Source organism: Malaclemys terrapin, chromosome 5 (genome assembly GCF_027887155.1).
Source record: "Malaclemys terrapin pileata isolate rMalTer1 chromosome 5, rMalTer1.hap1, whole genome shotgun sequence".
Taxonomy (NCBI): domain Eukaryota; kingdom Metazoa; phylum Chordata; order Testudines; family Emydidae; genus Malaclemys; species Malaclemys terrapin.
Window position 1 is genome coordinate 118,655,054 of NC_071509.1, and position 23,977 is coordinate 118,679,030.

The 23,977-nt window shown below is 39.3% G+C and overlaps 1 protein-coding gene across 4 annotated transcripts in view; it reads right to left on the reverse strand.

Moving 5' to 3' along the window:
* Window positions 1–23,977, reverse strand: part of WDFY3 (WD repeat and FYVE domain containing 3) — a 292,238-nt gene that overhangs the window by 198,059 nt on the left and 70,202 nt on the right. For all 4 annotated transcript variants that reach the window (XM_054029392.1, XM_054029390.1, XM_054029391.1 and 1 more), the window contains exon 3: window positions 7,617–7,827. In XM_054029392.1, the coding sequence (XP_053885367.1) occupies window positions 7,617–7,796 (180 nt within the window). In that variant the 5' untranslated portion in view covers window positions 7,797–7,827. The remainder of the gene's footprint in view (window positions 1–7,616; window positions 7,828–23,977) is intronic.

Genomic DNA, 23,977 nt, shown 5'->3' on the forward strand with positions numbered 1-23,977 from the left:
AAGCTGGTCATCTACCTATGGGAAAACAAAAACCCTCATCTTCTCAAAAAAGCTGCTATGACAGAAAGACATTTTGTAAAAACTCTGAGTGCAGTAGAAAGACCAAAGAGCAGGGGTCTGTACTGGAAATGTTCTTGACCCAAGGAAAATCTAAAAGTATTTTCTGTGAGTTAGGTTGTATACAAATAAGCATCCTGGAGATCGAGGTTGGCCAATGAATCTAGATAGGTGAGTGAGGGTCTAGATAGGCGATCACCACCACAAGGGTCAACATCCTGAACTGGAACTTTCAAATGTACTTGTTTAATTTTCACAGATCAAGGATTTGTCAGAAACCTCCATTCTTCTTTGTAACAAGGAAATAATGGTAATAGAAGACGTGATTACTAAGACTTTCTAGAACTTCCTCTATTGCTCTGTAAAATAATGAATGAATGAATGAATGAATGAATGAATGAACGAACGTCTGCTCTTAAAACCCTCTCATGAGAAGACTCTCTGAAAAGGGAAGAGAGCAGGATTGTTATGGAAGAAGGGTCTGAAACTGGATGGTGTAACCCTCTTATTATATCCACCACCCATCTGTCCATAAATATCTTCTGCCATTTGCTGTGACAGTGGACAGACTGCTTCCAAAGGGTAGAGAAACGTCCTGTGTTAGTTTGCGGCTCTCATTCTCGATGTCAAACAAGAGGTCTAACAGTAAGTAAGGAACAAGTGGCAGAATTGTTCTTGGGTCTCATTTTAGATTTGGTTGATTGTTTTCTATATTGAGGTTGCTGTGAAGGATGCTGCTGCGATCACTGTTATTGATAGTGATATCTTCTTTGAGTGTAGTAAGATAATGATGAAAATGGCAGATAGTATGGCTTTGGTACCTAAAAGAAGAAGTAGGAGTTTTCCTTCTATAAAGCTGTCAAAGTCCCAAAGAACTTGCTGTTGATCTCATCTTTCATTTTCTCTAAAACTTCGTTTCAGAATGGAAAATTCTGAATCTCTCTTTCAAATGAAATCAGTCTCAAACCAGTTTCTGATTTCACTTCAAAGGGAAGAGAAAAAGAATGTAACCACATGCATCTTCAAGGAGTTATAGAAGAGACTACTAATCTTAAAGCAGCATCCGAGACATCGAAGGATGCTTGTCTAAGAGCATGTTTAACCCCATTTTGTCCCTCTTTAATAAGGACATTAGCTAACGTCCAATGCTCTTCAGGAAAATTCTTTATAAAAAGTGAAATTTTATCCCCAAGATGAAATTGGTACCTAGCCATGACCACTTGACAGTTAGCAATCCTCATACTCAAGGAAGTAAAAACAAAACAAAATCCCAGCTTCCTTCAAGGAATCATTTTTTTCCCCTTCTCTCTGATTAGGAGTGGAGTGTAAATACCCAGATCTTGCAGAGGCATCCGCAGTACAAACAACGAAGAAATTAGGAGGTGGGATACACATGAAAACACAGGAAACCCTTATAAGGAATTGATATAATTTGTCTGCTTTTTTTGAAATGATGGGTTATTGCATACTCATTTCACTGGCTGCCACAGGCCTTCCAACATTGGTAAGGATACTTTGTTGGTAGAAACAGTACCAAGAATATCAAAAGACTAGATGAGGTGCTTCTTCTAATGCTACAGATGGTAGATTTAATTTTGTTACCATTCTGCTGACAAGCTCATGAAATTGAATAGTGTCTTCTAAAACAGATGCCCACATTTTCCTCTGTAGGGGAGTCCCCTTCTAATTCCAGTTCATGCTGCTAATGGTAAATCTCTTCCCTTTTCCTCTTCATAGAGTATATCATGGACAATGATAGGTGACCAATCCCTTGCTGTCGGATACGAAGGTTTAGGATCCGAGCATCTCAGATGTGCTTCTGCCTTGATATAGAACTGAAGGTGTAGATTTTAATGGGGGCTGGCAGTGAAACCTCAGAGTTGGCCAACATGGCACGGCACCCAGTGTGGCATCTGCCAATCACCCCAGTCCAGCACTGTATCATAGTCATGATGAGTAGGAAATTTTGGAAAGGCCATATGTGAAAAGTGTTTCTCAGAAGGTACAGATAAAGCTTGTGGTTCAGGATATGTTATCTAATCTGGCTCTTCCTTCAGAATACAGATCTGATCCCAGATCTGACAAAGGGATTATTTCAGAAACAACTGAAGTAGCGATGTGCAGCAGAGACAAAGGAGATACTGTCTTCCTCAGCAACCCAGTAGGAGTTTTACACAGTGGGTATAAATTATCTGTAGATCCATGTGCTGAAGTGCCCCTTCTCTCTCTTGTCTGGGGGGGGAAAACTGAAAAGATTTTTATGTCCAAATATCATTTCCCCCATTTCGATGAGGAACTGAAAGGATCTGAGGATTGATGCGGATCCAAGTGTACTTGTGCTCTAACAATAATAAAAAGAACTAGGAACAATGAGATATTGTGTTCTGACAGCTTCCTTGGAACCACTGCATGGGAACATTCTAATAACACATTACCTTGAAGTCTAAGAAGACTTCAGATCTGTACTGAATTCTTGATCCAAAAGATCCAACGAATCCCCTGAACAGGCAATCTTCCTGGCACCAATAAGTAGCCTTCTTTTTCCTCGGAACTGAGAGTCCCAGATCTGAAGAAACATCCGTCACATTTTGCCCTTTCCCCATAACTGCATCAGTCAAGGGCTGTACCTTTCTTGTAGCTGAGTCCAAAGGTTGAGCAACTGTATGATTGGTCATTTTGGAAATGGAGCACAGTGCAGAAGCTAGTGTTTTCAAACACACTTGGTTTCCTAGATCTGGCAGTGCCCGATGCTGATTTGGACCTCTGATTTTTCTTCTCAGAAACTTTCAAAAGCTCCAATTCAAAAGATTTTGCAATTAAAGATTCCTGAAGTAAGAGGGCTTCGAGTCCATTCTGCCTCTTTCTTCTGGAAAGTGGGGCAAAAAGTGCCGCAGATGGTACAATATGAAGGAGGCTGTCAGGGGTCCCCCCAACTCTGAACTTTAGCGTACAGATGTGGGGACCCATATGAAAGACCCCTAAGCTTATATTCTACCAGCTTAGGTTAAAACTTCCCTAAAGCACAAATTCCTTTCCTTGTCCTTGGACGGTATTGCTGCCACCACCAAGTGATTTACACAAACATTCATGGATAGGTCACTTGGAATCCCTATTCCCCACAAAATATACCCCCCAAGCTCCTTCATCCCCTTTCCTGGGGAGACTTGAGAATAATATACCAACCAGTTGCCTTAGCAATGTGAGCAGAGACCAGACCCTTTGTCTTCATAACACTGAAATCAATCAGGTTCTTAAATAAAGAACTTTATTTAAAAGAAAAAAGTAAAAGAATCACACCTGCAAAATCAGGATGGAAGGTAACTTTACAGGGTAATAAGATTTAAAACACAGAGGATTCCCCTCTGGGCTCAGCTTCACAGTTACAAAAACAGGAATGAAACTACCTCTATCGCATAGGAAAATTCACAAGCTGAACAAAAGATAACCTAACTCATTTCCTTCCCCTACTCACAGTTTCTGTGGTTTTAGATGGACTATTCCAGGTATATTTTCAGGAGATGTTGTACCTGTTTGGCTTCTCCCTCCGTCCGGAGAGGGAATAACACAGAGAACAAAAAAAACAAATCCTTCCCCCCAGTTTGAAAGCATCTTCTTCCCTCATTGGTCCTTCTGGTCAGGTGCCAACCAGGTTATCTGAACTGCTTAACCCCTTACAGATAAGGCAATCCAGTACAGCTGTCAAGAAGGGACCTGATGCTACTGCATCCATAAAGGTTACTACCCTTCCCCCTGTTCATGACAAGGGCCCTCTCCTAAACATTTTGAACATCAAGCATGAACACCTGATGAAAAAAAGACCATGGGGGCCTGATGAACATATCTTGAATCTGTGTTTCTTGATTCAAAGATCTTTGAATCAGCCACTGATGCGGAGTTGATACTGAACTAAAACTTAACTGTAATACTAACTACTAAAGACTAACTAGCTACAAGAAAAAGGCACTTATCAAGAACTGCTACGATACACACAATCTGAAGAAGGTTCACGTCCGTCGGCATTTGGAAGAAACTGAGGCAGCAACCTCTGCTGTGCCTCCTTTTATGGCCCGGCCATCAGAGCGTACTTGAATGGTGAGAGGAGGTTTGGAAGGGTGAAGCAAGCACTCTATCAGGCACTGCTTGCAGAAGGTTCTACCATTTTGCTGCACTGGTCAGCGTATATCCCAAGAGTGAGAATATTCAGTTACCCAAATTTTTTTTTAAATGGCCAAACCCCTCCTTTCCAGCAACTGAAGTGCAGTATTAAATTCTGGTCACCTGGACACAAATATGGAGCCCCCAAAATTGGCTCCAGCTTCAACATCCTGGTGGAAGTCTCAGAACCCTCTCCACTTCAGGCACAGCTGCTGGCCTCTCTCTAAACCAATATTCCTTGACCTCATTAGCACAATGTGCCCACCCCCAACTTCCACCTCATTATCAGAAAGTTCTATTTTTAACTGTTTAAAGAGTTTGGGGTGAAGAGAAAAAAAAAGTTTCCACAGAACATGCAACTAGAAATCAAAACATGAGCATCATGCTTCTGCACCATTAAGAATGGTGTGTGGAAATATGAAATTAAAATTAACAGAAAATAATTATTGAGATCAAACATTAAAAGACTGAGAAGATTCAGATTTTAGAGAGGTTGTAAACAAAAGGTGACAACATCTGGCAATAGCCTGGATTTCTACTGGGAGAGAGGATTCCAAAGAGGACAGATTAAAAATATCTGAGAGAAAGAATGGATGATGAGGTCAAAAGAAAATGGTGAAATAAGGAAATAAAAGAGGCTTAAGAAAAAAATAGGGAGCTCAGTATAGCCCTGCGCAGATACTAAATTTGTATCTGCATCCAATTCATGATCTGCAAAAATGATCCATGGATATCTGTGGATTTGCAGGGCTCTAGAGATCAGTTATGGCTGGATTGAATTTACATAGCAGTACGCCCTACAATATGACAAGCTGAAAACTCGGATACATGAGACCAATAAGTTTATGAGACAAAGAAAATGAATGAGTCTTCAGCACAGAAGTAACAAAACGTGGCTGCAGATGAGGTCATCAAAGGAAAAAGAGAGGGGAACACAAGCAGAACTCTGAGACTTATACAGAAAGGAAAGGAGAGAAGCATTATCAAAGATGAGGCTGAAAGAGCAGTAAGAAAAATTAATGGAGAACCATGAGAGGAGAGGCCCATGAAAACAAAGGAAAAGACGTCCAGGAGAAGGAAGTGATCAACACTATCTAAGAAAGGCCAGGGAGGATGAGGGTGGAGTCAAAAACCAGTTAGCCAGGGAGAACCATTTGAGCAGGGCCGGCTCTGGCTTATTGGCCGCCACAAGCAAAAAAAAGCGGGGCGGCCAGAATGGCAAAGCAAAAAAACAAACAAACCTGCGGCACGGCTGGAGCGGGAGCAGCAGGGGAGGAAGGGGAGGGAGCGGGCGGGAGAGAGAGAAGGGGGCGGGGCCAGGGCTACAGCAGGGGCGCTTCCATGTGGCCCCTCCCGCTGTGCCGCCTCCTGCCGCGAGGGCTCCGCTCCGGTCAGCGGGGAGGGAAGGCAGAGGACTGCCCTGCAGGGCGCTCTGGTTCTCTGCGCCGCCACCTCCTACAGGGCGGCCGGAGTGGAACACACACACAAAAAAAAGCGTCCATGCCGCCCTAGGATTGGGCAGAATGCCACCTCGAACAATCTGCCACCCCAAGCACCAGCTTGCTCAGCTGGTGCCTGGAGCCGGCCCTGCATTTGAGATATTAGTGAGAGAGGTTCTAGGGACAGGAGAGGGCAGCAACCAAACTGAAATGGATTTTAAGAGCACGTTCCTTTCAAAGAGATTGGAGTCAGTGACTAGTGTAAAGGAGACATGATTACAGGGAGAGATGAGGAAACAGAGACAAGAAGCAGAAGGCGTTAATGATGGATCTTGTTAATTTTCTCCTTCAAGTCTGCAAGGTCCTGGGCAGAGACGCTGAAGACAGCTTGCTGTCTGTGTCTACACACAATTATTGCAGTTGGTTTTAAAGAAACTAACAGTTAATTTAATCAGCAATAGAATTTCTAGATAAAACAGGGTACAATTACAATCACAGTAATCAAATCTAGTTATTATAGGGATCAGAAAGGACCTTTCTTCCCCATATGTTTACAATTAAGTGATTCATCAGGTGCATAAGATATTACTTTTTAAAATATCAACTACCGATGGATCACAGATTTTTTAGTATTACAGTAGCACCTACAAACTCCAACCAAGATCAAAGCTCCATTATGTTGAGCATTCTACTCACACAGTCCATGCCCCAAAAGGGCTTATAACCTAAACAAACAAGATAAAAGGTGGGCTGGGAAATGGAGGCAAAGAGGGAACTCAGCCAAGGTCATGCAGCACGTTCAGTGGCAGAGCTAGGAATAGAACCCAGGGAACTAGATTGGGACTCAGGAGATCTATCTACTTGATCATGCTATTTAATAGCTTAATTCAATATTACAAATTCTTTGTTCCTGAAAGAAGAGTGTGTTGTATGGTGGCAAACTGTGGTGCAAATGTGTGAACTGCCTAGAAAACTACATTAACAATGTATTTTGGCATTGGTTGGTCATTCTAAACAGCATGTAACTAGTTTAATATATCGCACTGTAAAAATGAAAAAAATAACCTTTAACAAGCAAATTTTAGATTATCTTTTTGAGTTTGATAAATAACTTTTCTTTTCGGGTTTGCTTATTGAAATGTTTGATCTTCAATTTATTGATGCTTCCAATCCTCCCTAATAGTATATACAAGCACATACCTGCAAAAAACCCAAACAACTGCATTCCTAGATCTCTTTCTAGTAGATACATAATACTGTACTTCAGAAATACATGGTGCCTTCCAAAGTACCTGAAACAGTCCTCAAAAGAACTACTCATATTAAAGTAGCACAATAACTGAGTGACAAAAGACTTCCCAGTGTTATAAAGAAAATCTCTCGGGGCAGGGGCCCTGGGTTTTTCCAGTGCAATGTGGCATCACAACTGGCACTGGGAACTGAAAGAAGTGTCAGCATCAAATGAATCATTTCTGAGTCTGAATATAACTGGGGCTTTTGAACATGCAGACAAACTCTCATGTGAAAGCAAGATTTTCAAAATAGTTCTGGGACAATCTAGAAGCTAGTTTAGATCCCTACTTTAGAATGAAGAGTTACTAAAAGGGAACAAAACCTCAGGCTGCTATGCATCCTTAGAGATTTCCTAACATAACATTACTTTTAACATCAAAAAAGGAAAATGTTGGCAACTAAAAAATTTATCATTTCTGTTGTGTTTCCACTGAATATTCCCAATCCCTTCAATTCTAAAGGAAAACAATCTCCACCAAATTTAGATTATAAATACTCTTAGGACCTATCTACACAAGGAAATTAGTGTGGAGTGAGATAGGGTGTGAATGCGTCTATGCAGCGAGTTAGTGCAGAGTAGCTAGTGCACATTAGCTACTCCAGGTTTTCTCCCCCTGTAGACAAGACCTTAGCCAGTACCAGAAAAGTCTCTCATCAGATCACCTGGCTTACCCTGTTAAACACTGGCAGCATCATGTAAAGTTTTTCTTCCTGTTCTTTCTGGGTCATGTGCCGAGGAGGATGACAAAGTTCTGTGAAGAGTCGTCGCAGGTGCATCAACCCTAGAGCATTATCCTGAGGGCTACACTCCTCCTGCCGTGGCCGGCCCATGATTCTCTTGACCATATTCATCTTTGCTGAATTCTGGAAATCTCTTTCTATCCTGTTTAGAAAGGAAAATGAACTACTTGAGTAAAACTCATACAATAATGACATACAAATACTTTTCACATTAAAAAAATAAATCAAGTTCAAAAATGCACCCTCCCAACTTAATCATAAATACTTTAGCTATATTTTTTTAAAAAGGCCTATATAATTTCATGTACTATAACAATTGGTATGATGTGTTCCAAGATGGGGAAAACTGAATCTTAGCATTTCAGTATTGCTGTTTGTGAAATATGAGCTCTTTTGGAATGAAGATGTTTACAACTTTAAAATGCTACTGAACAGTCCAATCCTTTACTCCTACAAGTATACCATATGCCAAGTGTCCATTTTAATTTGAGATTTTATTCTAGAAAATAAATGTCCACACCACATTACTAATGTGAATTCATTCATTACTATATGAAAATAATTCTAATGGAATGTATTATTAGTATTTAACTTCTTAAAAGATAATGATAAAAGATTTCAGAGTCCAGAAAAAGCAAAAGCTGATATATTCTTCTCATAAACTGGACCTTAATATTTTTTACATACTTAATCTACAGTCTAGTCAGACACTTGGAAAAATGGTACAGTTCTATTACATGTCAAGCCAGGCCTACACAACATCCTGCCAAGCTGCAAGAGACCAAAAATCAGGCATGGACTGATGCTAGCAAATAATTTTGTACAATTACAGAATTTTAAAAACGTAGGGCTAGAAGGAACCTGGAGAGGTCATCTAGTCCAACCCCCTGCACTGAGGCCAAGCATACCCAGACCATCCCTGACAGTAGTTTATCTAACCTGTTTTTAAAAATATCCAGTGATAGGGATTTCATAACCTCCCATGGAAGCCTATTCCAGTGCTTAATTATCCTTATAATTAGAATGTTTTCCCCAATATCTAACCTAAATCTCCCTTGATTAAGCCAATTACTTCTTTTCTTTCCTTCAGTGGATATGGAGAACTATATGAAATAATTCAGTGGACATGGAGAAAATATATATATATATATATCCATCCACTACTAGACTACAAAACTGCAAAAGTCAAGGAACTCCTTCATTTAAGACATTTAAATTGAGACTAGAATGGAGACGGCATTAAAAAAACATATTTTATAGCATATTCTCCAATGTTTTTATTTGTGGATCACCAGAAAGAATCCATAGACAATAAGAAATAGCTCTGTGAACTGCAGTATGAGAACCATTAACTCTACGGAACAAAACTACATTAGTAAGAGAATGGATTACATGACAATAGGTATTTCTGATCTCTAACACCAGGATTCATAAAAAGAACAGGAGTACTTGTGGCACCTTAGAGACTAACAGATTTATTAGAGTGAAAGCTTATGCTCTAATAAATCTGTTAGTCTCTAAGGTGCCACAAGTACTCCTGTTCTTTTTGCAGATACAGACTAACAAGGCTGCTACTCTGAAACCATGATTCATACTCCATTTGAATGGAATTTTTAAAACCCACTAAAGTGTCTGGTGTTCTTAGAAGACTCTTCCTGGGAGGAAGGGCTGCTATTAGAGATTCTCAAACGGAGCAATAGGAAGTCAGTCCCCAGAATAAGTTTTTGAGGGGCATTTTTGAAACTGTTCCTGAAAGAGTAGTATAAAAATTAGATAGTCCCCGAGATAATTTCCCTCAAGGAAGCTGCTTTGGAGGAAGTGCCATGAGATCACTTGCTAACATAGCTCTCAGAATCTAAATAAGAACCATATATCCCCCTTTATAATACTTCTTGACCTGATAAGAACTGAGTGGGAAAATCCATCAGACCCACTATTTGGAAAGCTTAACAAAAAAGCACTAATATACACATCTACATCTGACCTACTTCTGAAAGTAGAGACAGCTCTCTCATCCATGGTTAAAGACATAACATCTCTTGATATCACTAACTTCCACCAAAAAGATGTGGCTGACAGGAAAACAAAGTCCTATTTGAGAAGAAAATTTTTGAAGCCACTTCAGTTGCCCTTGCATGCTTTTGCTATCTCCATTTCTTTGACTAGGGCCATTCTTGCCTGCACGGGCTTCCTTTCAGATGCTTCCGCTTCACAGTTAGAACATTTTTTTGTTCTAGGAGCAATGTTGGGCAGCAATATCAGGGCAGCTTTCATCACATGTGCTTCCCTTGAGAGTCAGAGATATGACGCAAGAGCAATGGAGTCATAGACTTTAAGGTCAAAAGGGACCATTATGATCCTCTAATCTGACCTCCTGCACAACGCAGGCCACAGAATCTCACCCACCCACTCCTGTAATAAACCCCTAACCTATGTCTGAGCTAGTGAAGTCCTCAAATCCGGGTTTAAAGACTTCAAGGTGCAGAGAACCCTCCAGCAAGTGACCCGTGCCCCATGCTGCAGAAGAAGGCAATAGGTTCTAAATCAGTGGCAACATCAGCTTCTGCTAACGATATGGAAAATAAAGCCTCGAAGCTAAAAATTAAATGCAAAACATACTGGAGATAGGCTTTTTGGTCACCCTATTGATTAAGATCTATAAGATGCTCTATAGCATCTAGAAACTGGAGATGCTGGACACTTCCAAGAGCCACGCAGAGCCAGGGCAGGTAGGGAGCCCGCTGTGCTGCCTACCGGGAGCCGCCTGAAGTAAGCGCTGCCCCGGTGGAGGCCATACCCTGAACCCCATCCCACACCCTAACTCCCTCCCACAACCCACATCCCAACACCCCGCCCCATTCTGAGCCCCCACCTGCACCCAAACTCCCTCCTGGAGACCGCACCCCTGCTGCACCCCAAAACCCTGCCCCAGCCCTAAGCCCCCTACCCTATCCCACCCCAAACCCCTCATCCCGTGCCCCACCACAGAGCCCGCATCCCCAGCCAGAGCCGAGCCGGCTCCCGCACGCCAAACCCCTCAGCTCCAGTCCAGCACCCCCTCCTGCACCCCAAGCCCCGCATCCCAGAGCCCACACCCCCAGCCGGAGCCCTCATCCCCTCCCACACCCCAACCCCCTGCCCGGAGCCCCCTCCTACACCCCGAACCCCTCAATTCTGGCTCCACCCCAGAGCCCACACCCCCAGCTGGAGCCCGCAACACCTCCTGCACCCCAACCCCTACCCAAACCGGTGAAAGTGAGTCAGGGTGGGGAGAGTGAGCAATGGAGGGGGGGGAATGATATGAGTGGAGGTGGCACCTCGGAGAAGGGGTGGGGCAGGGGCGGGGCCTCAAGGAAGACGTGGGTCACGGGTGTTTGGTGCGATTAGAAAGTTGGCAACCCTATCTAGACAGTGTCTACAGCAGATATATTTAGCTAGCAGAGTTTTGCAAAAGAAAGGACATTAATGTTAGGTAGACTTGAGAAGGAAATAACTGTTCAGTTCTCCTTTGCATGCTCCACCAGCATGGCTTCACTTAGGGGCCTGTCCTTAATGGAAGGCGGCTGGAGCAAACCTGCAAGGAGAAGAAATGTGTTGTTTCAGTAGTACAAAGCCAAAAAATTTTATTCTCTGTACTGTGTCTTCCTCCTGTTGATGAGCATTCAGAAGTTTGGTTAAAATGGAAAACATTTTAATAAGACTCTGAAGAAAAAGTTGTTTTATTGTTTTCCCTCTTTGCCTTGTAAAGTAGTTGTAAACTGGAAAGTGTTCAAAGAAGGACCTATGAAGTTTGGCTATTGTTTCAATGTGTTTGTATCTTCATGTGGTACTTTGAAAAATATTTAACAACATGCCTCAAATGTTTTCAAATAAAAGCTTTTATCTTATCAGTACAAGGAAGGCAATGTTCAAAGTTTAGCTTTGCTGATAAAATAATCATATTATTCTATACTGTATTCACTCTAAGTCACTCTTCTTCCTAGAATGTGTCAGAAAAAGTAGGAAAAGACATTTAGAAAGTTTTTTTTTAATTTTCCTTTTTACAATGGCCTATATCTCAATCTAATAATTCAGTTAAAAAAAAAACTAAACTTTACAAAAATCAGAGATACTGCTTGCTAAACTAATTCAGAAAATCTTTCCCCCCCTCTCAATCCTAAAAGCTAAAATATTTTAAAAAGGGACAACTGCCTTTATTGTTGGCAATATTAGCAATGCTATTTTTAAATTTTAATCTGACCTCAATATCCTCATATCTTGACAAACAAATTATAAAATACATCAACCCATACTAATGCAAACAGTGCAACAAAGAAATGCAAGGCCTGGTTGCCCGAATGAAACAACATCATGAGAAGTGTTCCTTCTCAGGAGGAAGCTGTGTTGAAGATGATGAAAGGAACATGTCTGAACATGTAGGATCTTCAGGTTGGCAAACTTTTTTATTTCATAGTTTTCTTAATGACTGCCTGTCTTCCTTCTGAACTATTACTGAATTCTCACGTTTGAGCAAAAAATATATGTTACTCTATGGTACTTTCATTTTAGATGCAGTTGTGATAAAAAATAAATAGCTGAAATAAGCAGATCTTCCTTTTACAATTTCACCATTAAAGTAGTACTGAGTGTCAGTGAATGCAATGAGTAATACTAAATGAGCAGTATGGTAATCATTAAATAACTGCATTGACATTTTATTTAGGAGAATCCATCGTCAACATACAGGATTCTGAAGACTATCCACCTTCAAGGTCACCATCATTTTCTATAGTTTCAGAGTTATCTGCCAATGATAGTGTTTCAGTCATATCATATATGTCACATAGCCACAGTATATCACCTGTAGCAAAAAGAAAAAAAAAATCTCCATCATCCAGAAACAAACACAGATAAGTTTGTGATAAGTACCAGCAGATTACAAAAAGAGATAATTGATGAAAAAATTGCCCAGTTTATTTATGCATCAAACTCTCCTTTCCGTATGATTGAGAACCCACACTTCATTAACACAGTTCAGTCATTAAGACCAGGATACAGTCCACCCAAAAGAGCAGCTGTCGCAGGCAAATTGTTGGATAAAGTGTACGAAAGAGAAATTGAGCAGTGTGCAAAAGGTCTAGAGGGTAAAATTGTTAACCTGTGTCTTGATGGATGGAGTTATGTCCACAATGATCCTTTTATATGTGCTTGTGTGAAACAGAAGAAGGGAATGTCTTCCTTACAGAAACAGTTGATAAATCAGGAAATGCACACACAGCAGAATACTTACAAGAAGTAGCAGTAAAAGCTATAACAAACTGTGAAAAAAAAATGCAAATGTCTAGTACGCATCTTGGTCACAAACAATGCTGCAAATGTATCCAAGATGAGAAGAAATTATTTAGAAGAGAGTCTCAACCTGACAACATATGGTCACAGTGCTTATTTGATGCACTTCCTAGCCAAAGACTTCAGTGTTCCAGAAATAAAGGCTAATGTTGTTGAAATTGCAAAGTACTTCCGTAACAACCACTTTGCAGCAGCTGCTCTGAAAAAAGTGGGAGGAACCAAGCTAACTCTCCCACAAGACATGTGATGGAACTCACCGTGGACTGTTTTGAGCACTATATCAAGAACTGGCCTAATCTGATGACAGTTTGTGAACAAAATTGTGAAAAAATAGATGGCACTGTCACTGCCAAAGTTCACAACCTGGGGCTTAAGAGAAACGTTGAACACAAGCCGAGTACCCTGAAGCCTATTTCTGTAGCCTTGAACAAAATGCAGGAAAATAGCTGTTTTATTGCTGACGCTGTTGACATTTGGAAGGAACTGAATAAGATCTTAAATAGAGATATATTCAATGACAGAGTTAAATTACAAGCATTAAAAAAAACAAATGGGACAAACACTATCGCCAGCTCATTTTCTTGCAAATATTCTCAATACTAAGTACCAGGGTCAAACCTTAACTGCTGAAGAAGAGTAATTGGCTATGACATGGACATCCAGCAATCATCCATCCATAATGCCAACTATAATAAATTTCAGAACTAAGGGTGAACCATACAAGAAATATATGTTTGCTGATGACGTTTTAAAGAAAGTCACACCAGTGAACTGGTAGAAGTCACTTAAGCACTTGGATTCAGAGACTGTTGAAGTGATAATGTCACTTTTAACAGCAGTGGCTTCTTCTGTCGTTGTAGAAAGAATATTTTCTTCCTTTGGACTAATTCATTCCAAACTGAGAAATCGTTTGGGACCTGAAAAGGAGGAAAGCTTGTTTTTCTTTTCCAGGTTATGAACAAACAGGAAAATGAAGGTGAAGACGACTGAGTTAGCTGCAGAAGCCAATATTTTAATGTTGGCCTGGCTGACGTAGTCGATTTAATTTTTGTTTCTTTAAAAAAAATTTTCATTTAGCTCTTTTAGTTAAAAACAATTTTAACAAAACAAACCTGATTTTAAAAAATGTGAATGTTTAATTACATTCAAAAATTCATATGCTTGTTTTGTTAAAATATTATATGTTTACTGTTGAAGAAAAAAAATCCAGAATACATAACGCTGTTTTAGTTACAATTTAAATGTCTGCCTAGTAATGTTCTCCTCCTAATACAGCATGGTAAGAAAATCCTCCAAATATTAATGATTAACCTGTTGAATTGGAGATATTTATCAAGTTATTGGAAGGTGAAATATCTGCTTCAATTACCTTTGGTAAATTAAATAACCAAACAATCATTCATTTTCTGATATAGCTGTAAAACTAATCTGAAAACTTTTCAAAATAAATCACTTAAAAAATGTATAGTGTACACCTTTTAAAAATGAAACCTACATCTATCTCTGAGTTGTGAAGAATAAGTATTAAGGTTATAACAACCAACAAGAATGCACTTTTATGTAGAAATCCATGATTAAATCGCATCTTCCTTAAATCAAATCCACCCTGGCAGACGATTTAAAAAAAAGAAAAAAAAAATCACTCAAGATAGTTAAATCTAACTGAAGAGTTATAAAAAGATCTCATTAAACTGAGTGACTAGACAACAAAATGGCAGATTAAATTCAATTCTGGTAAATGCAAAGAAATGCACACTGGAAAACATAATCCCAACTATAAATATAAAAAAGTGCAGTCTAAATTAGCTTTTACCACTTAAGAGATCTTGGAATCACTGTGGATAGAGTTCTCTGAAAACATCCAGTGGCAGTCAACAAAGCTAACAAAAAGCTAGGAAACATTAGGAAAGGGATAGATAATAAGGCAGAAAATATGTCACTATATAAATCTATGGTACACCCACACTTTGAAGACCTCATGCAGTTCTGGTCACCCCATCTCAAAAAAGATATATTAGAACTGGAAAAAGTACAAAGAAGGGCAACAGAAATGATTAGGGGTATGGAACAGCTTCTATATGAGAGCCTAAAAAGACTGGAACTGTTCTGCTGGAAAAGAGACAACTAAGTGGTAATACAATAGAAGTCTATACAATTATGACTGGTGTGGAGAAAGCAGGTGTTATTTATCCCTTCACATAACAAAAGAACTAAGGATCACTCAGGGAAATTAATAGGCTGGAGGTTTAAAACAAACAAGTACTTTTTCATACAACGCACAGTCAACCCGTGGAACTCATGGCCAGGAAATATTGTGAAGGCCAAAACTATAACAGGGTTCAAAAAAGAACTAGACAAGTTCCTGGAGGATAGGTCCATCAATGGCTATTAATAAAGATGGTCAGGGATGCAACTCCATGTTCTGGGTGCCCCTAAACCTCAGACTGCCAGAAACTGGGACTAGATGACCTGGGATGGACCACTTAATAATTGCCCTGTTCTGTTCATGTCCTCTGAAACATCTGGCACCCTCCACTGTCAGAAGACTGGATACTTAGCTAGATGGACCACTAATTCGACCCAGTATTGCCATTCTTACGTTCTTATGACTACATGCATTCATTTTGTTTTTCCACATTTCTTCCTTATCTACTTACACTGAAATTATGTACTCGCCATTCCTCTCCTACCACTGAACCCCTTTCCAACACAAGATAATTTTATGTTTGTAAACACTTGATGAGACATCTTAGCCCAGTGGTTCTCAACCCACGGCCCAATCAGCACACAGCTGCTCCATGTCACATCCTCAGGGCCATAAAGGTTGTATATATATTGTGTGGATGCAGCCCACAGAACACTCCATATACAGCACACAATGGTAAATAGGTTGAGAACCACTGGTTTAGTCATTCATTTAAAAATGGCTATTACCCAAGAAAGCTTCATAAACTGTTTCCTCACTATTGAGGCCAAACAACTTTTGTAATAAATCAGGTCCAGAAATGAATCATATCAAATTATGACAGAAAGAGTGAAAAAGATGTGGAAAGCTTCATTTATGACTCCTAAGTTAGGCCATATATACTGACCATCTACACATGGTTCAAGGAAAGTAACATGGTCCAACAATAAAACTACCTCAAATCTGCATAGCTGGCAAGTTTTAGACAGCTCCATATGTGACATTTCGTGCAAATTATTTAATGATCTAATTTACACATCATAAAATTAACCTACAAAAACTTGAGTGTGGATTTAGCAGTAGTGAAAGGCATCAGCTTCACAGCACTGGTAAATATAGTCCTCTGTTCATCTACAGGGCTGAGCCAGGTCAAGATTCCCAAAAATACAATGTCATGCCAATGTACCTCACCCCGATGCTTGGCTGGGATACTTCAGACTCTATGACTCAAGCTGTTCTCTCTAGTGAGTCTGCCAATTAGCAAAACAACTAATTCTGGGGAAGGTACATGTACACTGAATTCTCAGAGATGGAGGAAAATAGAATTTTGCATTTTATCTGTAGCTTGATAACAAATTTAATTTTAAATTTTACATTTTAATGATTGAGTAAACACCATACACCGTTCAAGTAGTATAGAGGTGAACTGTTACTCATTTTGGAACACTGTATGCAATATTTGTACTGCCCATATTTCATTCAAAGTGTGGGCTCCCTGTAAAATGACCCAAAAAAGTGTGTCATTCAACATCTTCATTCAGATTAATGGAAATATTAATCACTATGTGGTGAATTGTCAAGGCTGATGTAATCATACCAATATGCAGCTTTTCTCTTTAATATTTTAAGATACAGCCCTGGAGTGAAATCTTAACCTTGACTTCAATGAAGCTCACATTTTACCCCAACCCTGGGAAGAGAGGCTTTTATTTAAAAACAGGAACTTAGAGTTACTGAATGGAGTTTATCATACAGGGAGGGACACTCCTCCACAGACAAGAGGCCCAGAGAGACAAATAATCAAGATAAAAATAGACACAGTTTTTGCTCTGAAAGTTTTTCTTGGAATCATCTTTTCTTTCATTATAAAACAATTGAAAAAAACCGAAGTGTTGATTTCAAGAGCAAAATATTTGATTTCCAGTTCACCCAGTTTAGAACTATAATTTAGCACAATGTCAAACCATGTTACATCTGTTAAAGTAAGTTTACCAAATTAGTATTAGTCTGCAACATCCATTCACCGACTACTATGGGGATTAATGGTCAGCATTCACAAGAATCGGGGGTAAGATACTGTACAACAACTCCAAATTACCAGAGGAGTATTCAAATCCATCATTCAGACACACGTTATAGCAAAGCATAGGGACTGAAAAATGTCTGGTTTTAAATATATGCTCAAAGGCCTTATTAAGAACATAATGCATGTGCACCTGAGCAAAGTCTCTTTAAATAGAAGACTAAACGGATGTCATTATTGCTTACACAGTACACTAATATACTGAAGTGAATGTTTTGCTTTAAAAAGCATGTGAAAACAAAAATTTAACCTGTTAAATTAACAATTTATTCCAGTTATTGTTTTCATTACAAAGAAATCCAAATTATTAATGAAAAGGACATACTGACTCATTTTTGTTCATTTATGGAAGTGAACAGGTCACAAGACACAATACCGAATGGTTCTTTTGGATCTCAATAAGTATTCAGGTTACTATGACCTCAAAACATTTCTTACACTATCAGTGGAAGCCTTCACAACTACAAAAGTAGGATAGAAATATTTCCGTCTAACTTAGTAAAAATTGGGCATTTGTTTTCCCATTCATAGAAAGCAAGTTTGAATCAGCCAATTTGTACTAAACAGGACAAACAGAAGGCCATCTTAGATTACAGTTTACTTTGCCAACCCGAACAGTATTGCACTGACTCTAAATCATTGGTACTCAATACAGGAAGAGCTGCTAACAATTCTTGGAAGACATTTTTGGTTAGAAAAATCAAAGCAGGATAGGAAAACTCACTGGGACCAAAAGGAATAAATGTGTGTTTGGTTAGAATACCGATAATGATAAAGCAGCAGAAAATAAAGCTTTCACAGGGAGTTCTTACATCAGCAGTAAACAGAAATAACAGGACTTAGCCAGAAATTATTCTGCTAGCAGAAAAATAAGACTTTTACTAAAGACTGGAATTTATGCTGTGGTCTACAAAAGTAAGCAATCAGAGGAAAAATGTGTGAACTCTGAAGATTAGATAATTTTATCTCAATACTGGTGAAGAGTTATGTTAACTGTGGTTTGCGTCAAACTGTACGTACAATATCCAAAATATATTTTCTTTTCAGTTATTTGCAGTATGTCTGCTAAAAAGGCAAGCAGTTCTTTAAACTGAGCACAGGATTACAGAACTTAATGTCCCTCCATTTCTCCAACACACAAACACTTTTCTTCAAAACCATTTACTCCTATGGGGGGAGGGATAGCTCAGTGGTTTGAGCATTGGCCTGCTAAACCCATTGTGGTGAGTTCAATCCTTGAGGGGGCCACTTAGGGATCTGGGGCAAAATCAGTACTTGGTCCTGCTAGTGAAGGCAGGGGGCTGGACTCGATGACCTTTCAGGGTCCCTTCCAGTTCTAGGAGATATAGGTATATCTCCATATATTATATTATTATACTTCTGAGCTTTTCCTAGGATAGCAACAGCAATTTAAATCCCCCCTCCCATGACCAAAACAAGTGCACACTCCTCCTCAGTTTCAAATCATGTCTGCCATTGGTCAAAATATAAGCAGTAACACCAGAGGAAAAAAAGTCATACTACCTGCACTGAAAAGACCAAAAGATAAAAATTCTACTGCCATGTCTTGCCAAAGTAATAAATTTCCACTCGCTACTACAATTCTGTAGCTTTTTCTATCAGAAAGAGCACTAGGGGATGGAAAATCCAAGATAAAAATGAAATTAAATCCCTCATCATAAAGGAATTTTTAGATAGTGCCAAGCCCCAACCAGACAACTGAGCCAAAACGGTGAACCATGGTGGCTGGCTCAGAGGCTAAGCCTTTTTTAAGATGTTGCAAATTCAGATTCCCCCTAAATTTAGTGAAAGATGATAATGCAGAGCAATTTAAACGTGGAAAAGTAGCTGAACTAACATTATAAAATACCAATAGTTTTCAGTCATCAGCTTGTTTAGTTATGCCAAAATTCCAATGCATGTATACAACAAAAAGAAAAAAATGCAGTATCATCACACCTCAGAGGCCCCATAGCATTTTGAGGCATCTCTAAGTAGCTTTAAGAACCTTATCAGCATATGCCATGGTATTTATAGTGTGTCTTTAAACATCTTTATAGACAGGCTGGAGCCCAGAATGTTTACAATAATCCACAGCCCATTAAACTTCTAGGGAATGAATAAATTGCTCATGGGATTTATTCCTTCTTGCTTCAAATTTCTAAAATACAACTATTGCAAGCCACCAAGGTTCACCATCTTGGCTCAGTTGCATTGGCTTGGCACAATCTACAGATGGGTACCCTTCCTGTAAATTAAAAATCACACAATAGAGGATTGCCCAAAGATTTAAATGTATCAACTCAAACCCAATGTGACAAGCAGCAGCAGCCTGGAAAAGTTTAAGGGGTCCCTGCCTATCATGTGGCCAGGCAGATTATATAATGAAAAGGAAGCTAGGTGCAGAGGGGAAGGGAATGTCCTCTTCACCACCCTGGCTGGTGGAAGCAAAAGGAGCAGGAGAAGCCTTTGGGGTCTGTAGCCAGCATTCCTGGGCTGTGTTTTTATGTCCTTTGCTTTCAAATAATAAATCGTGCCCGGAGGCAAGGGCCTTTAAAGGACTTGGGTGTCCCTACCTGGGCTGGTAGAACAGCCTACCAGCATATACTCAACCCACTTCTTAACAGACTTAGGAAAGAGGAAAAAAGTGATGCGTGTTGAGCAATGCAACAAGAACCTTTTCCCTCTACAGAGCTGAAGGATTACTACAAATCCAGCCCAGAGTTATTAGTGGCCAGAAGTTGTCGCTATCTGACAGCTGTCTGGTGGCCTACTTTTTTGTATTACTGTAGTGTCGAGGAGGACAGGCACAGTCCAGGATCACATCGTGCTAGTCACTGTACAGAGTAAAAAGTCCCTGCTCCAAGGAGCGTACAATCAAAGGATAAAAGTAGAGAGACAACAGGTGGATACAAACAGATGGGGATGCACAGGACACAGGGAGACAATATTGGTCAGTGCTGGAAGCAGGAGTGTTGGAAGACCAGCTGCCCAAAAAGTTTTTATGCAGGCATCACAGAAAAGGAGAGTTCTAAGGAGCCATTGAAGGAGCGCAATGAGGTAGTTTACTGAGAGGCAGCATGGAAGAAAGCACAAAGGGACTTGTTTAACAAGTGGGTAAGGGAAGCTAGCATCATTGGCCAACTGGAGACAGGTGTTGACACTTAAACAGCATGAGAGATTGGCCTAGTGAAATGAACTAGTGGTTTCAGTCCTGTTCATAACAGGCAGGATCCACATCAGAAAAATTACCACTACTAAAACCATTAATTGATATTCTTATTGGCAATCTCAGAGACACCAAGAAATGAACAGGTCTGTATCTCCATGCCCCACCTAGATTAGGATTAAAGAACATATTCACACAGCGCTCCTGGAAATCTTGCATTAATGCAACTAACCTGCCGTTCTAAGGAAAAAATAATAATTTGTACCACTTAGCTTTTTGCAGTTTTCAAGTGTTTTACAGATAATTAATTTTAGCCTTAGACATACTTCTGTGAGGTAGGTGCTATGATCTCCAATACCAAATGGATGAACTACCATACCGAGATTATGTTTTTTGTATGTCAGACAGAATGTTTGGGCCAAAACTGAAACTAGACCACAGGTCTTCTGATTCAGAGTTCTGAACCTTAACCACAAGATTTCAGTCTAAGACTGTCAGTTTCAGAGACAAATGGTAACATTTTTTATAAAGTCTAAAAAGTAGATGTACAGCTTTTATATTGATATTGATTTCCTATAGAAAAGTATTCCTTAATGCAGAGTACAATGGCCAGTGAGAGCAACTTGAGACTCTATTCCTTAATCATTGATTCCTTCTGAATGCAAAATATTCAAAACACATTAAAACTGAAGATTTTCATACTGAAAATGGCATTGCCTTCCCCCAAACATTATATGGCTCATCAGAAAACCATTTAACTCATTTTTTATTTTTAATAATTTTGTTTGTTACATCAGCTATTTACCACAGCTACCAATTTTTACAACTGTGTTAGTTGTCTAATTGCTCATTTTCTTCTCCTGCTTAACAATGAAGCAAAGTCAAAATGGAAATTATGTTCCATAGCAAAGGATTGTGATATCAAACAAAAGTTTATGGTGCTCGCTGCACGATCAAACCAAAGAAATTTTGAAGAAGAAAACTGAAGTCTGTAGCATCAAGAAGCAGACACAGGAAAGGACTATTGAAAAATATGTATCTGTACATAAATGTTCACTTTTCAGCTGTGCTTCTCTTTAAGGAATAATGTCTTAATATTAGGCATTGAGGCACATTTTAGTTACAGAGTTACAGTACTTAGGAAACTGAATTGTTCTTGCTGTAGTTTAGAGCTAATCCATGTGAAAAACTAAAGTTATAAACTCCCTTGGATTGTGAGCATCAGTGCAAAAATCCAGTTTACTTATAAACTTCCCCCATGTTTCTACAAACATGCATAAAAAGGTAAGTGGTAATATAGTTCATCTCAATATGTTGTTCTGCATAATAGCCGAGACTGCTCCAAAAGATGTACCTAACGACCAGAAAATAATATACGTTTATGAAAGCGATTCATGTACTAAATATTAAATGTCAAGTTCCAGAAAAATATCATGCAAAGAAAACCAGAATGATTGTATTTATTTATGTCTTATCCTACCTAGTATTTTTCAAATTCTCTGCAAGCATCTTACATTTCAAATCCTCTCTTTATAAGACATTAATAACAGTAGACTATTTCCTCTGCAAAAGCATTACATAGATCTTCTATGCCTACAAGCCACTGCCAGCCCATCATTAAGTAAACATCCTTCTGGCAAGTCAGGCGAATTCAGAGCTTTGCACTGTGATCCCCAGGAGCCTGTTGTACCAGCGCACAGGCTGGTTTGATTAGAGAGGCACAGCAGATCTATCCATCACTAGCGCAGGATTCGTTAGCCACATGACAAGAAAGGAGGAGGAACCATCTGTGCTACAGGCAAGAGGTTCCTTTTTCTGCTTTCATAACATCCAAGCCATACTGATTAACGTAGTGGTTTGTTAAAAAAAAATCAAAGCAGGAGTAGGAGGACAGAAAAATTAAGAAACTATAATAGTATAAAAGGACATTACAACTATTAACTGCAGTTGAGTTTTACAAGGGTATGGCTTACAAATAAAGTTTAAGACCTCCCCCCACCCCCCTAAAAACCAGAAATCCTTTCTGAGGAGAAGTTAAGGATTTTTTTAAAGCAAATTACTCTGAAAAGTACACAAAAAGCAACCAATCCATGTAGGTGTTCCAATTCGATTTGTGAGTTTTTGATGTAGCCAAGGAAAGGGTTTAATTCATCCTAAATTTGCAATATCAATTTAATGGACAAGATAGCTGGCTAAGGTCAACTTATGTACACTCTGCAAGAGAACTTAAGTGTTTAGATTTCCCCAAAAGGTTACTTCTCAATAATCATATTTACTGAAATATATTGCCTCCACAATGCCAATTTCTCCTATCCTATTTCTATTGTTAGTATTTGTTCAAGGGAGAGAAAAGAAATTAGGAGGACTTGGGGCTGAGATTGCCTTTATAAACTTGGACACAAACTTTCCATTCCAGGAAAAGGTGTCCAAAGTACCCCAATGGCCACTGAAATCCTGGCTCTACTGAAGTCAATGGCAGGGTTGAATCCAACTTATGGGCACATTCATACCCAAAGTAAAGATCTGCAGAAGAAATTCACACACACACACGCACGCACGCAGCACTCCACAGGATTTTGCTAGAAAAAAAGATTTGCTATTATGAATTTCTACGTTAGCAAAGCCTTTTCCTGAAAATACAACCCTAAACTATTCACCTTCTCTCTTGTACAAGTGTACAATATTTTAAAAATAATGGTACATCAAATATGTTAATTACATTGCAAATGTATAACTGCATCCTGGAATGACTACCTTATGGAGCTTGTTACTGCACTAATGCTTGAAAAATTATTTCAGTGTGTTTTAAAAAAAAATGTCCAACAGGGAATCCAGCCACGTTTGGATGCAAAGGTCCTCAGGACAGCACCTGAGGAAATGGGATTCCTCATGAGTAAGAAAATACTTCATTAGCTGTTTAATTACTTGGTTTTATTCTTGTGTCTTATTTTATGTTCCCCTCAGGTTTTGCAATTAAGCATTCTTGTGAGAATGCACTTTTGAAAAAGCAGTTTTATTATTTATCATTTAACCTTTGCTCATTAAAATATTGTACATGTGATAAAACAAATGAGCAAGTTAAAAAAAAGTTGCTAGACCAGAACAGTGAAATCTGAACATGAATGAATGATAAAACCTTTAAATGTCCCTCACTAGGATTCTAGAGTGGCGTTAATGCAGCAACCAAGTTTGAGACAAGATTATTCTTAATCCCATCTCTCTACACTCCCTTCTGCGGTTTTCTTTCCAAAAAGCTGTGTGTGATTTGTAGGTGCTTCCTACATGACCTAACTATCCTAAGCTAGAGAAACTATGGGAAGGAAGGTCCAGAGACTTTTGTTTACCATATCCTGTGATACCAATGTAGCAAAGCTGAAGTAGTATGGCTATGTAACAAGATCATCTGGCCTATCCAAGATCATCCTCCAAGGGACAGTACAGGGGAAGAGAAGAAAAGGTAGACAGAAGAAGAGATGGATTGACAACATAAAAGACTGGACACGAATGGACTTTGTGGAGACTCAAGC